The sequence below is a fragment of the Lepisma saccharinum genome, chromosome 14, assembly GCF_977018435.1.
Source record: "Lepisma saccharinum chromosome 14, izLepSacc3.1, whole genome shotgun sequence".
Classification (NCBI taxonomy): domain Eukaryota; kingdom Metazoa; phylum Arthropoda; class Insecta; order Zygentoma; family Lepismatidae; genus Lepisma; species Lepisma saccharinum.
The window spans coordinates 43,406,870-43,429,589 of NC_139242.1; the positions used below are offsets into that span (position 1 = coordinate 43,406,870).

Consider the following 22,720-nt stretch of genomic DNA (forward strand, 5'->3'; position numbering starts at 1 on the left):
CATAGTATGTGTAATCACTTTATTCGATTTTACATCTGACAAAAAAAATATTGAAGAGAAGATAAGGAAATGCACATAAACAATCTTAGTTGCACTCTACTAGAGCAACTTTGTTACAAGGGCGATGTAGGCCTCCTTTGCCTGATCTTGTGTCATTCCTTTCTTCTTAGACCAGGCTTCAAATTTCTGTTTGCCGTCCTTGTCATTTGTTACAGGTTTATCTGAAAGAGAGAATACAACAATGTAGGGAGTAAGTAATTCAGCACATTACAATTTCCGTATTTCCCCACTGTGATGTTATCTGGACACATGCTTTTGCTTTTTGTTTTGTTTTGTTTGTTTCTTTGAACAGTTTTCTTTTATTTCACTTACCAGAAAATCTACACAAATATTATTTCGGCAAAGATACAAGAAAGATTTTATTTTAAAAAAACTGAAAATAAGACGTCTGTACTTATCCTGGCCATGCAAATACTTTGAATGTGTCATCAGAACTCAACTAGGCAAAAGGCAGGCAAAATGTTATTCTGAGTGAAAGTTTCATCAACAAATTTCATAAACTATTATGTGAAACAAAGTGGTTAACAGGAACTATTGAGTGGAAGTCAGCATAAAGTAATAACCCAAAAGAGAAATAATTGCCCAAATTGTAACAGTGACGCGAGATTGTAGCAAAATTATTTGACATTGTTTGGAAGTAACTAGTTACATGTGCATTACAAGTACAGTTACTTTTTTGAATAAATTCTAACTGTAACTAGCTACTTTGAAAAGTAAGTAGCTGTAAGTGCAACATAATTACTTTTTTACAGTAGAAGTAATGTTATCATCAGTTACTTTAATTTGTTAACTTGAAAATTTAAAACTTGGGGGAAGATATAAATTTGGCAATTCTGTTTCCAACAACGTGCCATTTCTGGATACTAAGGTGAAGTGATTTCTTGTTTAATCGCCTAAGGCGAGAAAGCTAGTCTTTGTTGCATGCTAAATTTACAACATCCATGCTTTATTGCAATTTGTTATTTCTGATTTCATGCTAAGGCTTCAATGTTTTGGCTGGAGCACTGCATTCATTTAGAACATGATAGTAAATTTGACTCCTTGTTCCATCTCATTTATTTACTGTAATAATGTAAATGTATGAATATTATATACCAGAAACTTAAATCAAACACACGTAAATCTTCATATATTGATTTTTTACAATTAATGATTATTGATTGTGTGTAATTTGTGTGAAAAAAATTTCCAGCAGAAAGTAATTGTAAAAGTAACACATAGCTATTTTTCAAGTGCTAGTAACTATAACTGAGTTGCTTTTTAAAATGAGTAGCTGAAACTGCAACCCAGTCATTTTTTGAGCCAAGTAACTGTAACTGAGTTACTTTTAAAAATAAACAAATGCATTATTATTTGATTAATGTAAGGTGCATTTTGGCATCAAATATAGGTAAAAACGGTTAAGATGCCCTTCTTTTACCACTGTTGTAGATCAAAATCAGCACCCTTAAAGAGAGAACTGTGGGATGGGTGGCATTTTCACATTAGTGTAGAGGAATAACCTTTTGAATCCCACCTTGACCATTATCTTGACTGAGCTTGCTTAATTCCAAACCAAACAACTTATTTGCCCATAGGAGATTAGTAGTGTTGTATTAAAAAAATATAATCAAATTTTGATCATAAAGCAATTTATGATCATTTTCAAACACATTGTTCATTCATTGTAAGGTATCCAAAGGTGTTCAAGATAGTGCACAAAAGTGTTCGGATTGCATTTCCAGAAATTATTTTACATTTTCAAACACATTTCATTTTTTGTTTGTTTGTTTGTTCAAGTTCTTAGTTCTCGCCTATTTAATGTTTGTAGTTTTTAAAAATCTTTAGTGACTTTTTGCCTTCCTATTCAGGAGCAGTATTTAGTGCTTTTAGAAATCCGAGCTCAAGTTATATTTCTTTCCCCATTATAACCAGTGGAATGTTCAGAAATTTCATCAAAGGGGTTATGATCCGAAGGGAGAATTAGTACTTCACTTTTGTTTCGGTTTATATTTTCACTTAGGGCTATATGAATTTGAATTGTTGTTTTAAGTCCACTTTATGCACAGATGGGCTAATTGGGATTAGACCTACAGTTTAAAGTGGGATCTGAACCACTGTGCAATGTGCCTCCACCGGGAATCGAACCCCAGACACCTCGATTAGAAGGAGGCATTAGGCCTATATGATTTTGAAAGGAAAGCTGGATCAAAAATGGAGCTCTTTATTACCCATGTACACACACCTGATCATAAAACAACTAGTATTTATTGCACATGACATGACTGTCTATAGATTGTTACCTATGTTAATGTCTCCAACAGTGGCCTGCTTGTAGAGTCCGTATATTTCTTCGATGTGAGACTTGGCTGATAATGGCTTCTTTGCCTTCAGCTTATCAGCGATTTCACGAAACCTCTGAAATGAACAGATACAGCATTACAAGATAATCACTTAGCATTTATGCAATACTTTATATCCTATACATTATAATATATATTAAAGACATAATATCTTAGTTTGTAAGTGTGTAGAACTTATTTTGTTATAATAACAAAAAGAGTTTATTATAATTACTCCCACTTTCGTGTTAGAGTTGTAAATAAGTATTTCAAAAGGAAGAAACCCAAGGGTGACCCGAGTACCAGGTTTTTAAGAGGGATGCTAAATTAGCTAATTCTAAAGACGATTTTCAGACAACAGAGTTTGGTTACTAGATGAAGTAACCGCAACTATAAATGTCTGCACATACGATGACCAAACCTCTGTGGCGAAGATGTTAGTCCACTGCGCTACAACGGCAGGGGTCCCAAGTCCGAATCCTGGCCTATGCATTGGTGTTCTTTGTGAGTGTCCCTTCATCATATCATCACTCATCCTCATCTTCATGATTAGCCAAAAGTGGAAGAAAAGCGAAGTAAAAATAATCCAAATCAATCAATCATCATATGATGACAGTGCAGCCAGAAAGAGCGAGAGAAAGAGTGAAATTCTGCGGTGAACAGCCAAGTGACATTGCCAGAATGATGATCATGACTGCGATAGAAGCAGATTCAATACCAGTGATGTGGATTGGCTGTTGCAGTCATGTAACTTTCCACTGTATACTGCACTCACCTAATCATAACCTGATCATCTCACCTTGTGATATGCATTTTTTCTGTAACTGTGCTGTTTTAAGTAGAGATAAATTTCAAGCACCATATTGTGTCGAGAGGATTTTGTTATGCAAGATGATATTTATAGAAACCAACATAAACCATTTGTCCTTTATCAGGAGATCGTTGCTAAAACAGGAAAATGCTTGTAATAACTTTCTGCTAACATTCAAGTCGGCTAGTAAGACGTGAAAAAAAATCAAATTCCAAAACCCTTCAAAGTGTCTCTTGCAAGAGATTAGAGAGAGGGAGAATCCGAGAGAGAGAAGATATGAAAGGGGTTGAAAGTGATGGAATATGAAGATTGAGAATGGAGGATGGAGGAGAAAGAGAGAGAAGATAAGAAAGGGCATGAGAGATGGAATATGAAGATTGAGAATGGAGGATGGAGGAGAGAGAGAGAGAAGATAAGAAAGGGGTGAGAGAGATGGAATATGAAGATTGAGAAGGGAGGATGGAGGAGAGAGAGAGAGAGAAATGAGATAGAAAATAAAGAATGGGGAGCGAGAAAACAGAAAGAAAGAGAAAAGATTGAAAATGAGAGAGAGAAAGAAATGAGATAAAAAGGAGAGAATGGGGAGCTATAAAACAGGGGAAAGAGAGAGAGAAATGTATTTTTCGTTGCAAGTTTACAGTCAATTCAGTAATGGCACTTGTTAGTCTGTGATGTGTGGTAGCATATATGTATTGAAAATAAAATTCCGTTTATCGAGGGCTCCTAGCGTCGAAACGAAGGGACAAATAGAAAAACGTTATTAAGAAACGTTAAAAGCCTTAAAACCCTCTGATGGAGCAGTGGTAGTGTCGTGCCTTGTAATCAAGGGGTCCCGGGTTCGATTCCCGGTGGAGGCACATAGTGGTTCGTATTCCACTTTAAAATGTTGGTCCAGTTCCGATTAGCCTTACTGTGCATAAATTGGACTTAAAACACCAAATCAATCCAATCCAATCCTTAATGCCCTCTATACGCTGTGAAAATTTTAATCATTGACACGCTGTGTATGTTTATACTATAATTGTCGAGACGAGAATGTCCAACTTCTGTGCTGGAGTGGTTAGCACAGTGCGCTACGCCGCCAGTGGTTCCCAGTTTGAAACTCGGCTTGGGCATAGGTGTTATTTGTGAGTGCTGCTCCATCATTTCATCACTCGTTCTCATGTTCGCGATTATTCAAAAGTGAAACAAAATAAATTAATCAATCGAGACGAGAACGAAACGGAAGTTTATAATTCTGGTCGAGACTGAGAACAAGAGCCTCCCCGATGGCATAGTAATCTAGGTTACCGGTTTCCATACCCGGTGGAGGCACATAGCAGGTCCGATCCCAATTTAACCTGCAGGTCCAGTCCCGATTAGTCTATCTGTGCATAAAGTGAGCAAACTTTAAACCAAGAACAAGACAGGCATGTTATATCCCCACATGAGTGGAACATACTGCGAACGATTGAAATATCGAATCATAGATGGCAGCACACGGAAGAAATATTAGGATCGCAGATTAAAGCAACAATGTGCATGGGAATTGAATGAAAGTGTTTAGGAATGCTGAAACTAATTGTGTTTACCTAAACTTATGAACTTAGGTTGATAATGGAGAAGGATAAAGGCGAAAGAAAGAAATGATCGCCATGTATAGCCTATGTGATTATATGCAGAGATTAATGAAGTCAGAAAGTGATTATGATTTTATATCTCTATCATTCTAGCAGGAACGAGTTTTTCTGCTAAACATTTTGGGTTGTTTCCCCGGTGTGGCACCAACTTTGTGACAGCCCCCAAGCACTTTCCTGTAGTTGCATATATTGCAGACCCAGATAAAGCTCGAACGTGGGACTGGCGGTGCCCCTTGATTAACCCCTTTCTCTGCTTGTATTAGGCGGTGGCGCAACAAGGCAGCGACCCGAATTACTATTATATTACATTCGAGACATTAGCCAAAAGAAGAAGAGGCTGGCAATCCAATGAAGAAAGTTGGATAGATGAAGGAATTTGTATATAGAAGTTTGTAAATAAGAAATATATCCATTAGAAGAATAAGTATATATATGTAAAAGCCTACGAGTCCATAGAGAGAAGAAGCCTGTGGAATCTCATATATATAAATATACATACATATTTAGAAGAAAAAGCCTAATAGAAGTTTATTAGTACATAGAAGAAGAAGTCGATTAGCGAATAGTAGAAGTCTAATAGAAGCCCATTCGTACATAGAAGAAGAAGCCTAATAGAAGTTCATTAGTACATAGAAGAAGAAGTCTATTAGGCCAATAGAAGAAGAAGCCTAATAGAAGTTCATTAGTACATAGAAGAAGAAGTCTATTAGCTAATAGAAGAAAAAGCCCAATAGAAGTTCATTAGTACATAGAAGAAGAAGTCTATTAGCCAATAGAGGAAAAAGCCCAATGGAAGTTCATCAGTACATAGAAGAAGAAGTCTATTAGCGAATAGAAGAAGAAGCCTGTGAATTTCCAATATGAAGAAATACATATATATAAGAGGAAGTAGTCTTCACCTATCGATAACCAGATGTCAAGAAGATGAAAAAGTCCTTTACATCTCCATAGCGATGAAGAAGCCTTCCAGTAGATACATTCCCTATACTTACAAGAAATATATATGTGATAAATAAACAAACAGACAGCTTCATTTGCAATCATGTATATAAATTGAATGTAGCCTGAAAAATTAAGAATATACGGTGCATTGTACCTTCTGTAGTACGTTAAACAAGTTGTTTCCTTTAGTTTTTTCCTCAAATAAGTTATCATTTAGTTTTGGTAGCCCTGAGTGTCTCATGCTTTACCTTGGCCTAAGCCGGACTGGTGGCACCTTCTCCGGAATGTGACATTAATATATGACCCCAACGTGGGGCTCGAAGAAAGCTCAAATCTGAGATATCATTGAGAATTTGAAGGTCGAAAGGAAACCATAGAAAACTAGGATAAATGATATAAAATAATATAAGGTTAGAAGAAAAATAGAAGCAGTGGCGCAGATTTGCGAACAAAAAAGCAGTTGAAGGAAGAATAGAAGAATGCCAGCAGAAATGGAAAGGAAAGGTTTGGAAAATAAAGCACAGATAGAAATTAACATCTCCAAAATAGATGAGGTAGAAAATAAAATAGAAGAAATGAAGATCGTGACAGGAGACATGATAATAAAGGAAACCATGAGATTGAGAGAAATGAGGATCCAAGATGTTCAAGAAGTCAGGGGAGAGTTATAAAAGGAGTAACAAGAAGATGCAAAGCATAGAAAAGAAGATAGACAAAGGAAAGGAAGAGAATAAATTACAGTGGAAAATAATAATTCCTAGAGTAGAAGAAACGGAGAAGAGGTTAGGTGATATGAGAATCCAAGATAAGGCAATAGGTTATTATCAAGAAGGAAACGAGAGAAACGAAGAATACAAGAGGAGGAAAATAAAAAAGGAGAGCAGTAGTGACGAGTCAACAACAGAAGAAGAAGAGAAACATAGAAGATATTACCAATGGAAGAAATGGAAATGGAAGAGTAGTGAAGAGGAAAGCGACAATGGAAGATTGTTAGACACTGTAGATAGAAGTTATCCAGAGATGGGAAAATACAGAACAAGGATACCACGACCAAACGATCTGCAACATTTACCTAAGTTTAAAGGTAATATCTCTGACAAATGTCCACGTAAGTTTCTGAAAGAACTAACGACGAATGTAAAGCTAATGAGGATACCAGAACACATGATACTTGATCTTATCGAAGGATGCTTTGAGCAGTCAGCTGCAGGCTGGTATCAGCTTAACCAACATAAGTTTTGGACATTTAAAGATTTTAGTAAGAAGTTTTTGGATTAATATTGCAGCAAGGAGATTAAAGAAAGGCAGCTGGAAACACTAAAAAGGAAGTACGTGGATTGGTCGAAGGTAGAAAGTTTAGAAGCACATACATGGGGAAAAATGAGAAGCTTAAGAAATTTGAACGAGCAATGGAATGAGGAAGAGCTGGTCAGACTAGTAATCCAGATACTACCGTTTCGAATACAAAGAGCTGTTGCGGTAGTGAAGATAAAAAAGGTGGAAAGAGACGGAAGGCCCTATCCGAAAAGGCAACATTCCGAAGAGGAACATCGGCCAGAACCGAAGTTCCGAAAGCAAGAATTTGGAATTAGGAACGTAGGAGTCAGAAATACATATCAAGGAAGAGGAAGAAGATTCACCGAAGATAATGAAAATGGCAGAAGAAGAAACTATTGGCAGGAAGATAACAGGAATTATGGTAGAAGAAACGTGGTATCTTGGGGAGGTAATATATAGAGGAAGAGTCAAGTACCGACAAAATACACAAGATGTAAATCCGGAACAGAGGATGGAACAGGAAGAAAGGCAATATAGAGGAAATAGTTATGACGAGGTCAATGAAAGAAGAAATGGAGAAATTAATTAAAAGCATAGAGAACAGTGGAGTTAGTAAGAAATCAAATGTATAATGAAAGAAGGAATGGAGAATGGCAGCAGGCAAACAAAGAGCTAAGAAACGTTGAACCTGCAGCGAGGTTAAACAGGTAGAGCTCTTGCAGCAACTCCCAGGTGTGAGAGCAGAAGAAAGTGAAGGAAACATAAAGGGAGAACATCATGCGAAAGAAAATGAAATTCTGGAGTTATACTTAATTGGAGAGCCTAGTTTAGAAAACCTGAAACCCGGAAGAACGTTCTATGTAGAAGCAAAAATAATAGAATTAAGAGTTAAATGTTTGATCGATTGCGGGAGTGTCGTAGTTATGAGTTATGACTGCTGGAAGAGGATTAAAGACAAATATCATCAAGCAAAACTAGACGCCTCTGAAAGAGATAAAGTCAGATTAGTAATGGCAGCGTGTAAGGAAGAGTACAAAATTTAGGGCACAGTACGCGTAATGATGAACATTAGAGGAGCAAATTTCGAAGCAAAGTTTCTTGTTGTGAAAGGTCTTAGATGTGACATTATACTAGGAGTACCTTTTCTGGAAAATTTTGATGGGCACATACATATAAAAGAAAAAAGGCTGACCTTAGAATCAATAGAGAATATGAGAATCGATATCCCTATGGAAGACGAAGAAAAAGGATCAGAAGATAAATTGTGCATTAGGAAACAGTCTTGTATATAAGAAGAGTGATGCAGTGTGCGATAAACATTATTACGACGACGTAGCTGAAGTTGGAAATGTTACGTGTGAAATAAAGAAAAATGAGGTCGAAATGGATGACCATGAGTACAAGGCATCAGTCGAGGAGATACAAGCAAAGGTATACGAGTGCCAAAGGATCTCGGAAAAAGAAAGAGAAGAACTGAAATCAACATTAATGAAACATATGGAGATATTCAGCCAGCGGCCAGGAGTAACAGATGTGTACATCTATAAGATTGAAGTGGATACGGAGAAGCCTATAGTATCCAGGCAATATCCGATACCTTTTGCAAGAAGAAAAGCAGTCGAGAAAGAGTTACAGAAATGGTTAAACTGGGGAATAATAGAGAATTCCAACAGCGTACATGTTAACCCAATGCACGTGGTAGATAAACCTGATGGAGGTGTAAGACCCGTATTAGATGTAAGGGAATTGAACAAACATGTCTTACTTCCGAGAACACAAGTGGAAAGAATAAATGAGCTGCTACATACATTCGCTGGAAGTAGATACTTCACGTCGTTCGATCTGACTTTAGGATCTTTCCAGGTTGAAATAGAGAATCAAGGAAAGACACCACTTTCAGATACGGGTCTAGGCTATTCCAATTCAAAAGACTACCATACGGATTGAATTGAATACGGCTTTTATGACTGGTCTAAACAGAATATTCAGCCTAGAGACGAGGGATTGGCTTGCTATATACGTAGATGATATGTGTATCCACACAAAGGACTTGGAAACACATATAGCGAAGATAAATTGGGCACCGAGTAAACTGGCAGAAGCCGGGTTAACAGTTAAATTGGGAAAGTGCTCATTTGCGAAAGGAGAAATCAAATTTTTAGGGCATATAGTGTCTGGTGGCGAGATAAAGATGAGCCAAGACAAGAATGATGCCATAAAGAATTTTCCAAGACCTATCACTAGAAAGCAGCTTCAAAGATTCCTTGGAGTATGTAACTGGCGGGCCAAATTCATCCATAATTTCTCGAGTAAAGCAAAACCATTGTACGACCTACTGCGAAAACATGTGAAGTGGAAATGGGAAGAAGACGAAGAGGGAGCTTTTGAAAGACTCAAGCAAGACCTGATAAGAGTACCAGCGATAAGTCAACTCAATTTTAAGGAACCATTTTTCTTATGTACCGATGCATCTGCCGTTGGATTGGGGGCATATCTATTCATCCAATATGCCAGCAGAAGCTTGAAGAATTTTGAAAGGGCGTATACGATTAGTGAGTTGGAGTGCCTAGCAATAATATTTGGAATCGAGAAGTTCTCAGCCTATCTAAAGGGTAGAAGATTTAAAGTTTTGTGTGACCACAAGAGTCTGGTATGGCTAAAGTCGGCCAGACAATTGAATGCAAGACTAACGAGATGGGCGATCCTCTTACAACAATACAGTTTCGAAATCTTCGATATAAATGGAGAACAAGATCGCCGATGCATTGAGTAGACACCCATCAATACGAAACAAGAACCCGAGGAGGTGATTAGGTTGGCCATAAATGCCATAGTCGAAGAGGAAGTTAAGGAGATTAAGGAAGAGGAATGGCAGATCCAGACGGAAGATGATGAAGAATTGGGTGGTGGCATTAAGGTATTAGATGGAGAAGAAGAGGGAAAGATGAAAATAAGAAGATCTAAGATAGAAAGGAAATAAAGTATTGATTATATATATATATATATATATATATATATATATATATATATATATATTCTTTAGTACATGAGATTCCACAGGCTTCTTCTTCTCTATGGACTCGTAGGCTTTTTCACATATATATACTTATTCTTCTAATGGATATGTTTCTTATTTACAAACTTCTATATACAAATTCCTTCATCTATCCAACTTTCTTCATTGGATTGCCAGCCTCTTCTTCTTTTGGCTAATGTCTCGAATGTAATATAATAGTAATTCGGGTCGCTGCCTTGTTGCGCCACCGCCTGATACAAGCAGAGAAATGGGTTAATCAAGGGGCACCGCCAGTCCCACGTTTGAGCTTTATCTGGGTCTGCAATATATGCAACTACAGGAAAGTGCTTGCGGGCTGTCACAAATTTGGTGCCACACCGGGGAAACAACCCAAAATGTTTAGCAGAAAACTCGTTCCTGCTAGAACGATAGAGATATAAAATGGTATTCATTTTCTGACTACATTAATCTCTGCATATAATCACATAGGCTATGCATGGCGATCATTTCTTTCTTTCGCCTTTATCCTTCTCCATTATTAAGCTAAGTTCATAAGTTTAGGTGTTTCAGCATTCCTAAACACTTTCATTGAATTCCCGTGCACATTGTTGCTTTAATCTGCGATCCTAATATTTGTTCCGCGTGCTGCCATCTATGATTCGATATTTCAATCGTTCGCAGTATGTTCCACTCATGCGGGCACGTAACAGGCATTTACTACTCGAGACCAGACCGAGAAACTACCAAGTCTCTCCTTGTCTCGTTAGCAGTGCTCGAAGACAGGGGATTTGCGGAGGGATGGTATTCTCCCCAGCTAACAAACTTTTCGCAAAGCATTTCCCTCATTATCACCGTGTTAAACCATAAGAGTAGTTCCCGGCTAACCCCAAGCCTCGTCCAAACATCCTCCAAGCTAATATTTTCGATTCGAAGCAGCTCGATATCATCTCCATTCTGAAGTGTGCATTGAAATAATGAGGGAGAAAACTAAGTTTAGGAACAAGAAATAATTACATTGAGACGATGAAAAGATAAATCGAAGCACAAAATGTCACAACAAGCACGGTTAATTTGATTATGGTACAACTATACGCGCCAAACTTATTCTTACCTCGGTGACACTAAGTGTAGAAACAGCACTTCATATTGACGTGTCTATAGTGGAACCACACGCAAAAGAACCTGCGCAGACCCGCGACACCTGTGCATCGTACTTCCGCGTAGAGGGGTGGAGCATGCTGCCCGAGTTGAACGGGTGGAGGGGAAGGTTCTTTTGTTTGTGGTCACTCTGTAACCAGATCTTGAAAATAATGCGGTTTAAGAAAAAAGAAAAAAGCATACTTTTTTGTTTAAAGAGTAGATGAGGAATGAAGACTAGAATGGATATTGTTACTATTAATAATGAAATATTACCTCGTCCAGCGACATTGCTTCTTGGCTTCAAGTTTACCTGGTAACACCTGGAAGAGGGTGATTTTTAATTAATCGCCTTAGAAGTACTTACAGAGATACACATAATATTAAAAAGAGAGAGAGATGAAATTGGATTGATAAGACTGGCATACGCAATTGGCCCAATTTTATAGAAGCAAACACATACGTTAGCCATAAAAGCAATACTGTTTGCATTGATTTCATCACAGCTTATCTTATATTTGAAATTCGAGTACCGTTGCAACTCCTGATAAAAGAACAGCAGCAGGAAATTGGTTCAAGTACTTCAGATACTGCTGAGCATATAGTCATTTGCCCCATTGCAATCTTCTCGAGTTTGTTAAAGGCGGAGCCAATAGATTTTAGAAAGTGGTGAGAATACATGACACTTTAAAACCACGTGAAGCTAAGTGTTAAGAAAAGGACACGTGTATCATGTTTCTACGTATTTAGACTGGCAGCCACAAGCACCCCCACCCCAGCGCACCCCTCGATGCGGGAGTCCCACTAGGGCGGTTGGTTTCGTGCCACAGGCATTAGGAAACCTTTTTTCTAGGCATTGATAAATTTGCAATATTTATAAGTTTTGAATTTTTCTAATGATGTTGTTTGACAAATGCGACTAAAGTTTCAGGGCAACTCTTTCGAGAAAAATTGTCCCATGAAACTTAATATTAATTATAATGAAACAATATTTTCATTGTAATAGAAGGAATCAGTGGCGGCGATTGGGTCACAAAACCGGGGGGCAAGGTGCCAAAACTATGGGGGCAAAGTTTATTTCCCTTTGTAGATAAGATTTAGAATAGTGCGGGGGCAGAAGTGGCGAAAACTGGGGGTCAACTGCCCCCCCTAATCGTTGCCACTGGAAGGAATCGTTTATTAACAAAGGGGATTTTGTTTGTTGTCGAGCGTCGGTCAAACAAGCCTTTCTGACCAATAAAAAATCAACACCATTCAAACAATGCATACTTTTATTTTGGCCAAATGGTGTACGTACGTAAGCAGCGCACAGGACAGTATGTATTTGTGCAAATGTCACCTTTCCATAGACGCCATCTTTCAGAGCAAGATACTGTCTACCCCCTCCCCCAAAATTCCTCACAAGGACCTATTTTTGTATATGTAAAATTTAGTTTATATCAATCTTGAGTCCTCCAATATTTATTTGAAATTGGCGCTACTGCTACTTACCATAGCAACTGGGATTTTTGGTCCGAGATCAGACCAGTGCAGTTCTATTTCTACACTATTCATTACTGCAGAGGCAAGATGCTATCATATTATTATTACGTCATTTATTCTGTTTCTTGTCAATATCGTTGATTTCTCGATATGTGCCCATTCCTTTCCCCTCGCCATCTGAAATACTTGCTCCCTATGTGTTGACTGCCAGTGTCGTGACCCGGATTTTCCTAAAGCTGATATTACGTATACCTTTCTTATAGCTAGCTATACGTAGTTGTCACTCCCCTATTTTGCCATCTTTTCCTGTCCTTTTTTTTTTAGGAATACTGGGGCAAAGGGGGGGTTATGACCTCAACCCCCCTTGGGCACGCCACTGTCGGCAGCCTTACTCTCTCCTCGAGTGTGAATGTGGCAATGAAATGTTCAAATTCTCTTCTCAACATAAATTGCGAGCTCTGGCTGGCAGAGAATAAAACACGCGATGTTTCCAGCGCCTTTCTGAGTGGATGGAAGCACTCACGTGATGGCAGACGACAGACCACTTAGGACGGGAACTGTACAAGGATGAATCTGGTGCCTTTGTTAACAATCTTGTTCGTATTTAGTACACGAATGAAATCACATTAAAATCCGTACAGATGCCGAATCTTAGTAAAATGTTCACTAAAGAGGAAATAAAGGTTTATTCTAATATAAAATATATTCAAAATCTACGACAGTTATCCTATTAAAAATCAGCATATTTAAATACTGTTTCTGTATCGCCCCTTACGTTGAATGTTTTTTTTCTTGAACGAGATGTGCAAAAATTAACAGTAAGGTCTATGCACACTCTGTCTGAAGTCTGTGGAGCAAGTCCGCGCATAATGACAGAAGGGGAAAAGCGAGTGGGTAGAGTAAAGCAACGCGCGCTGCTGCAAAAAGCTGGTAGATGCAGCCGCGTTTTCCCTTCCACGCACTCACTTCCCCTCTCACGCGTTCATTGAGCGAGCCCTCTCTAGTATTATCGCAGAGAATTTGTATCCTTTCTCTTGCTCCAGAGATTCCCGAGACAGAGGGAAGTTCAATATATTGACTGCATAAAATGTAAAATATAAAGAGAAACCTTTACTTGTTAATTACTTGTACAAAACTCTCCTCACATACATAATAATAATAAGTAATAAAAATAAAAGTTTATTATTATTTCTTCTAATAACTTTTATGTCAATGACCTAGTCCTCCATTACAAAAATTTCTGGTAGGAATCCTGCCCAATGGTCTGTGTTAGACTTACCTCTGTCACTTCTTCTCAGAATCAGAGTTGGAGATGCAGTGCAACGATTAAACTTCAACTCCTTCGGTTTTTTTCAATTAGATAAAGGTAGAACGTTATTGCATAAATGGATCAATGATATATTTTGGTTGCATAACGGATTTTTTTTCTTTGGTTTAGGTGGATTTTTTTTCTTATCTTAATGGCGATGATAAGGATATAGCAACGAGACTAAACAAACACCAGTCATATTACTTCGGATTGCTGCTTGTTTGATGACTCATCTAGGTTACGAAGGAATTGGAATTCCAGAGATTAATTTTTATTGTTTTTAATGATCTCACATCTGCCACGTTGGAAGCAGAAGTTTTGCTTCGAGAAATTGCGGTACTAATAGAGAGAGCCTTATCACATGATTTATACCATTAAATATCGTCAGCACATACCACCATTGATGTTACGTTATATACAGGGTGTCATTTTAATGGCGCCCACGGACCACGGAAACGTATAGAGGACATCAAAACAAACAACTTTTCTCAGTAACATTTTTCTCGTTGGTGCATCGTTTCGGCGCTACAGTCGTTAAAAAAACAAACCATTTTGCCGCCTGAATGCTGGCAACCACACACAACATTTGATTGCATTGGTAACGTCATATCCCGTCGTGAAGCGATGCGTTCCAGGGTTGCCAGGAACACACATACTCTGTGAAAAATGACATAGCTACAATCAGCCACATTATGTACCGTAACACAAAACGAGAAAACACGTTCTGTAACTTAACAGGAAGTAAACAAACGATACGAAACAATAGTAGAAAGAAAATAGAATTCAAGTGGAAGTCGTCATATCGAATTTTGTCTCAGCTTACATGTCAAATATTTGCAAATCTAGTTACCAAGTTGGCATCTCCAATTTACTTTATCCACTTCGTTCTTCTGATACTATAGTTCAAATCACAAACCCTGACACCTTCTGTAAACAAAACCACCTGCATGCAGAAAGCATTGCAAACCCATAGAAGTAAAATAATCCACACGAAAATCCAGCGTTGTTACAGGATTCATTACGTAAGGTAAAACAATGGCAAATTTGTAGTATGGGATACGCTGCCGCAAATGACGTCTCACTTTAAACCCAATGCTCTTTCTTTTTTTACTTATTGCTTCACCTTTATGGTTAACTCTTTGCACCAGTAATCATTTCCCATAAATTTGGCTTCTTTCTTTGAATATATTTTACTTGCATTTTTTAGACAAAATGATATAACATGGTAATGTATATTTCTAAGGTTTGATATAGATAGGAGTGTATTTGAAATTTGTTTGTACATTTTATGTAAATTGTATCTTATGTAAATAAAATATATAATGGGCATAAACAGCCATATGCATTGCTGTAAGTCCAATAAATATATTGATGATGATCAAAACAAGACAAAAAGTTCGTAAATTTATTGCGGTTGGAAATTTTGACAAGCATCCTAATAACGATTTTTGTTCCGCCAAATATAGTGCACTTCGTAAAATAACTTGGTGACATGGCAAGGCAAGATAAGTGTGAACATTTTGTAGTAATATAACTTTCAATGAGCTTAGAGATTTGTGTACATAATGATATTTTATAACATTGGTTATTTTCTAAAAAATAATCATGTGAACAGCAAGGAAGTAGTGCAACTTAGTAATATTGCCTGACTTAGCCTTAGAAAAATAACATGCCGAGTTCTATGCGTGAGGGAAAGTCTCCGTTTACTCCGAGCTTGTTTTCAAAACACCAGCAAGGACAGCCTTTGAAAAGGGGTGAGAAACAGATTCTACGCAATATTTATGTAACGTTCTGTCAGTAGTATCCTGAGAAACCAGTAAATGAAGTGGTTAAATTGGTATCCCAGTGCAGTGGTTTGTCAGTGTCTGCAGTTATAAGGGTTATGAAAGAGAGAATGACCAAATGTATGCGGCTGCATATTCGTCTGATGTTTTGAGAACGGGTTCTCACATTCAGAGACTCTTATATAAAAAGAATAGGTGCGGCGAACTAGGAGTGTAACAGCAGATGATTGCGGTCATGGATCAGCTGACGCGGAGTGATACATCGAATCGGTGAGACCGTTTGTTTACAGAAGGTCTCAGGGATGGTGATTTAGACCTTACTTGTCTGTGACACACTGAACGGAAGACAAAATAGAAATGAAAGAACTCAAAATTCCAAAGGTAAGCAACATATAATATAATGTACGTATATTCAGAGCATTATGAGGCAAGTGTCAAAAATGATTGAAAATACAGGGATATAACTAGTAGTAATACAAGCTCTGAGACGACTATGTGTTTATCTACGCACCGGATACACATGTAATAGTAGGGACGGCGAAATCCGGATCCTAGCGGATCCGAAATCCGGATCCGGATCCGGATCCGGAATTTTCGGATCTGGATCCGTTTTGCCATCCTACATGCGCTTCTTTGGAAAGTAAGAATGTGCTTATAACATATTGTTACCTGCTAATATACATATATATATATATATATATATATATATATATATATATATATATATATATATATATGGGCCTCCACCATGGCGCAGTGGTAGCGTCATTACCTTGTAATCGAGTGGTCTTGGGTTCGATACCCGGTGGAGGCACAAGTGGTTCGGATCCCACTTTAAACTGTAGGTCCAGTCCCGATTAGCCTTACTGTGCATAAAGTGGACTTAAAACACCAACTCAAACCAAACCAAACCAAAACATATATATATATATATATATATATAATATACATACACATACACACACACACACACACACACATATATATATATATATATATATATATATAGTGTGTGTGTGTGTGTGTGCGATTTGTAATTAATTAATACACTTACAAGGGAGGTCTAAGTCTCCCCCTCCGATTTCCATGAAACGTGGCAGGTGTATAGTAGGGATGGCCAGATCCGGATCCTGGCGGATCCGAAATCCAGATCCAGAACTTTTTAATTTTAATTTGTAGAACTGTAACTGTAGAACAATTGTATAATTTTTGTATAACATTTCTATCTTGTTATATGTGTTAAAGGTTTCATCCTGGAATGGAACGTCTCACATTTATGTGTGTTTTCATTCCCCCCCCTCAAATGTCAAGATGAGGAGAAATTGAAGTGGGGATCTGACCCCGAAACCACGTAAATATGGCATAGGAAGAAACAGGGGACATACACCTGTCAAATTTCATGAGAATCGGAGGGGGACACAGGGGTCAGATGATCCTCACGTCAATTTGTCCTCATCGTGACATTTGAGGCGGGTTTTGCCCCCTAAAACAGTTTTTAGCCGAAACAAAAAAAACACGTATTTATTCCTTTGGGCCTCTCTATACACGTGCCACGTTTCATGGAAATCGAGGGTAACACAGGGGTCAGATCCCCACTTTAATTTGTCCTCATCTTGACATTTGAGAGGAGGTTGCCCCCTAGAACAAATTTTTTTGCCGAAACAAGAAAACACGTATTTCTTCATTTGGGCCCGTTTATACACACACCTGCCAAGTTTCATGGAAATCGGAGGGGGACACGGGTCAGATCCCCACTTCAATTTGTCCTCATCTTGACAATTGAATGGGTTTCGTCCTGTAAAACCGTTTTTTAGCTGAAACAAAAAAAACACGTATTTATTCCTTTGGGCCCCACTATACACCTGCCAACTTTCATGAAAATCGGAGGGGGACACATAAGTCAAATGCCCACTTAAATTTGTCCTCATATTGACATTTGAGGGGGGGGGTTGCCCCATAAAACGGTTTTTTAGCCGAAACAAAAAAAAACACGTATTTCTTAATTTGGGCCCGTTTATACACACACCTGCCAAGTATCATGGAAATCGGAGGGGGACACAGGAGTCAGATCCTCACTTCAATTTGTCCTCATCTTGACATTTGAAGGAGTTTTGCCCCCTAAACCCGTTTTTTAGCTGAAACAAAAAAACACGTATTTCTTCCATTGGGCCCCACTATACACCTGCCAAGTTTTATGGAAATCGGCGGGACACAGGGGTCAGATCCTCACTTCAATTTGTCCTCATCTTGACATTTGAGGGGGTTTTGCCCCTAAAACAGTTTTTTAGCTAAAACAAAAAAAAACACGTATTTCTTCATTTGGGCCCGTTTATACACACACCTGCCAAGTATCATGGAAATCGGAGGGGGACACAGGGGTCAGATCCTCACTTCGATTTGTCCTCATCTTGACATTTGAGGGGGTTTTGCCCCCTAAAACTGTTTTTTAGCTGAAACAAAAAAACACGTATTTCTTCCATTGGGCCCCACTATACACCTGCCAAGTATCATGGAAATCGGAGGGGGACACAGGGGTCAGATCCTCACTTCAATTTGTCTTCATCTTGACATTTGAGGGGGTTTTGCCCCCTAAAACCGTTTGTTAGCTGAAACAAAAAATCACGTAATTCTTCCTTTTGGCCCCACTGTACTGCCAAGTTTCATGGAAATCGGAGGGGGACACTTAGATAACCTCCCTTGTTAGTCTTACACTTTGTAATTATTTAACACTGCATATATTATAATGTTTTATTTCAATTTGTAAAACTGTAACTGTAGAACAATTACATAATTTTCGTATAACATTTCTACCTTGTTATATGTGTTAAAGGTTTCATCCTGGAATGGAATGTCTCACATATATGTATGTTTTCATTTCCAATACATTCGAATGAATACATATTCGTTTCAATGGCATTTACAAAATCACCTCTGACATGTGTGCACGAGTGTGTTAGCCGATGCGTAGCAAAGTATTTTAGGAACAACACTTGAAAAAAATTCTTGTAGGACTAACGAAAATTTCTTTGTAATCGAAGATCACAATACCTTTTAAGGTGTAATATTATAATGGGATTGAGATACGAAACTCTCGGATCCGGATCCAGATCAGGAACTTTCGGATCCGGATCCAGATCCGAAACTTTCAGACCCGGATCCGGAATTTTCGGATCCGGATCTAGATCCGTAACTTTTGGATCCGTTTGGCCATCCCTATGTAATAGTTTGCAAATGTGAACAGGGCAGTATATTCGTTACTGATTCATCAGTACGTTGTTACTGTGGTTGTACGTGTTTTAGCCGTAATGTAACAACGTGAAACTCGGATACTTCCGTTATCAGCACAAAAGTACCGCATGGCATCTGGACACAAACCTGTAGATATCAACCTTGCAACAAGATTTGCAAATATTTCACATGTAGCCGCGGTGGCTCAGTCGGTAACGCGTCTGACTACCATGCTAAAGGTCCCGGGTTCGATCCCCGACCGGTTCAAATCCGGGAACTTTTCTAACGGTGGAAGCGGTCCCGGCGCACACCCAGCGTCGAATAACATAGGTACCTGGGGGAAACTCTGGGGGGTAAAGGCGGTCAGGGGCGTGATGCTCACATCACCCCCACTCACGACCGGATCAAGAAAGTGTGAGGCGTTACCCCCACACCCCCTATACGCCTTCATGGCGTGGTGCTATGCACAGGGGAACACTTTACCTTTTTTTATCACATGTAGCTGGGCGTAAACAGCCACGTGTAAGCTGTAAGTCCAATAAAATATATTGTTGTTGATATTTTAGATGTAGGCTGAGACAAAATCCGACATTGACATTTCATTTTGAATACGTTTTTTACCATTTCTCATATCATTGGTTCACTTCGCCCTTCCCCTGAGATGACTGCTCATCTTCTGGCTGGTAGGCTATGATGTTCGGTCTCCTGGACGCGTTTCTCGCTTTGTTTTACAGCTAATAATGTGGTTGGTAGTTTGTCATTTTTCACAAAATTTGTGTGTTCCTTGCAACCCTGCCGTGCGCTGTTTCGCCGCAGGATATGACGTCACAGGTACGATAAAATGTTGTGTTGCCAGCATCCAGGCGGCAAAACGGTCTTTTTTGAACGGCTGTAGCGTCGAATCGATGCACCAACGAGAAAAATGTTACAGGGAAAAGTTGTTTGTTTTGATGTCCTCTATACGAATCTGTGGTCCGCGGGCGCCATTAAAATGACACCCTGTATATGCAGAATAAGGTAACTGAATACTGAACCCAATATGGCCTACCTGAGGGTTACGCTTACGATTGTTTCTAGTGATGCACAAAGTCAGAAAGCTAAAACTAACGGAAAGATTGAAAAGAGGGACATTTCTGGACATTTTCTGACAATTGGAGCCAGTTCCAAGTAATGCCATGGGTGCAGTGACGATATTGTTAAAAAGTAATGTTTAAGCCATATTGGATTGAATCCACGTCATTCGGAAAGTCAACGTCACCTGTTGAATCCACCATGTAACTACTTGGAAATACCAAATAGGCCATATTGGGTACTAGGCTATATTGGATTCAGGTACCTTATGCAAGGTGGTAATTCTTGAGGGATGACGGGGTGTCTCCCTCTGAATATAGATAAATAAACATCCTCACACAGGACGTCGTCGCACAGCGAGCAATGTTTCTTGTTAATGTTTTGTGACAGAGCCACATAACAAAGTGGTTTGGATTGCACTCTTGAATTGAATTGTTGCTTTTTAAAGTCCAATTTACGCACAGAAAGGCTGGATCTCTACAGTTTAAAGTGGGATCCGAACGGCTCGGTGCTTATTGTTTACATTTAATTCAGCATTTTGAATCTCCTCTTTCTTACACGTTTTTAGATCTCTGCCCCACGGTCCTGGTCAAAAAGTTCGTTTAAGTACATTAATTCTCAGAAATATTATAATAGTACTGCATTCCGAAAATTAACAATGTTCTCGCGATTCCCTTAATTTTCTTATACCACGATAATGTTTATAAAATAATATATTTATAAATTAAATGACACGTATTAGGAATGTTTCTTCTAATGAAAAACATTCCTGAATGTGAGTTAAGATAATAAAATATAGTTTCGCATCATGGTTGCATCGGAATGTCCCTTGCATGTGATCAAATATTCCAAACTGCGATCTACTGGAGCCTGCCTCTCTCCACAAACAACCCATTCACTTATGCAAGGACAAAAATCGCAATTTTTGTAAAATCTGAAAAATTGTCAATGTTATTTACGTAGGTTTTTGTAGGTTCACATTAAAATACGTATTTCGTAGTTCCTTGGGTTTGGGCCTGTTTTTGATCATTATTAGTCTGATTGATTGATTTGGTTTATTTTACTTCGCATTTATGTCACTTTTGGTCAATCGCGAGGATGAGGATGAGTGATGATATGTTCAAATTGATGAAGAACAGTCACAAAGAACATCCATGCCCAGGCCGGGATTCGAATCCAGAACCCCTAGCTTCGTACCACGCTGTGATAACAACCCCTCCACGGAGGTTGGCGACCATCATTAGTAATTGACGATAGATTCTACATATCATTATGCAGCTAAATAACTAAAGAAACTTGATGTGTTTGGCGTCTCATGTTAAATTTATTTTAAAAAACGTAGGCGATGATGAAAAATAGACCTTTAAAAAGAAACATGTAACTACTGTCACAAAATAAATAAGAAAAGAACGAGTAAAATACAATGTAATAATAAATTAGTTTAATTCTAATAAGTTTATAATCACACGACAATACAAAATAAAAATGGAAATAAATCAAGTTGCATGTGCATATCATTCTTTACGTAGGCTAAGTGTCTAAAACTTTAAAACCATTTATCTGTATCAGAGGATTCAAAACTGATAAATCATACTTATCCGCTAATTCAATATTAGCAATTAGACCTTGGAATTCAAATCGTAAAAATGCAGCAATGGAAAATTTAGTAGTTGTAATCAAGTCTGCTGCATTTATTGCCACCTTGAACCAATTTTAACACCTTGCAGATATGGAGTTTGAAGAATATCTCTCTCCTCTGAAGAATACCTCTCTCCTTTCTACAGATGTCGCGAATAAAATAACACTGAATATGTGTGAAGAGGAAAAAATCTTTGGCTTTCTATGTATTTTACTAAAAAATGTTATAAAAATCTAGTTTCTCCAAACCACATTTCAAACAAGTTTATTTGCTACTCTAAGTCACAATGTTTATTACTTTTTTTTTTTTTTAACATAATATAAAATGAAATATTTGTTTGAAGTCAGTACAGGCAGGTAAACTCTTTATTTGGAAATTACACCATTGTAGTGAGAGATGTACATAAGTATAATATTCATAACAATACTACGTATTATACGGAAGTTCGACTATCACGTTCCAAAAAAGTAACTGTCATTTATAAAGACTGGCGTACGCAGGATTTCTTTTCTTTTCGGAAGGAGCTGGAATTATAAAGGTGGAAAATACATATATTCGTTCTGACAACGAACAATAAAATATTTCGTACATTTGGAGCTTTTCACTCTATTAAAATTGTACTTGAAGACAAAGATGGTAATCGGGGGTCATTTTAAGAGCGGGTTTGCATTTACACCTTTCGTTTTTTCGGAGTTCTTAAGGGATTTCCATTTGAAAATTTTTATTTTCTCAATTTAGGGAGGAGCTCTAGCCCGTATGCGTGCGCCAGTGCTTACCAGTACTTTCTCCCTTGAGAATGGCACTGACGGCGTCACACACACACACACACACGCTCACACACACTCACAAGCATACTACAAACACGTATGCACATATAAAACATTGTAACATTTATAATTTCCATTTGGGAACCACCAGTGTAAAATAACGACTCTTTTCCCTCTAGTGTGTCATTGTGCTGTTGCTTAATAAATTATTAATATTCCAAGAATAGTATAAAATAAATAACTAAAGAAACAAATA

General features: G+C 38.1%; 1 protein-coding gene across 1 annotated transcript; it reads right to left on the reverse strand.

The window, feature by feature from the left end:
- LOC145998503 (putative acyl-CoA-binding protein) lies at positions 1–14,053 on the reverse strand. The gene is made up of 4 exons (XM_083134927.1): positions 13,946–14,053; positions 11,461–11,507; positions 2,343–2,457; positions 1–221 (listed from the first exon to the last, which is right to left on the reverse strand). The coding sequence occupies exons 2-4, from the start codon at positions 11,473–11,475 to the stop codon at positions 100–102; spliced, it is 252 nt and encodes an 83-aa protein (XP_082991053.1). The 5' UTR covers positions 11,476–11,507; positions 13,946–14,053; the 3' UTR covers positions 1–99.
- Positions 14,054–22,720: the final 8,667 nt, after the last annotated feature.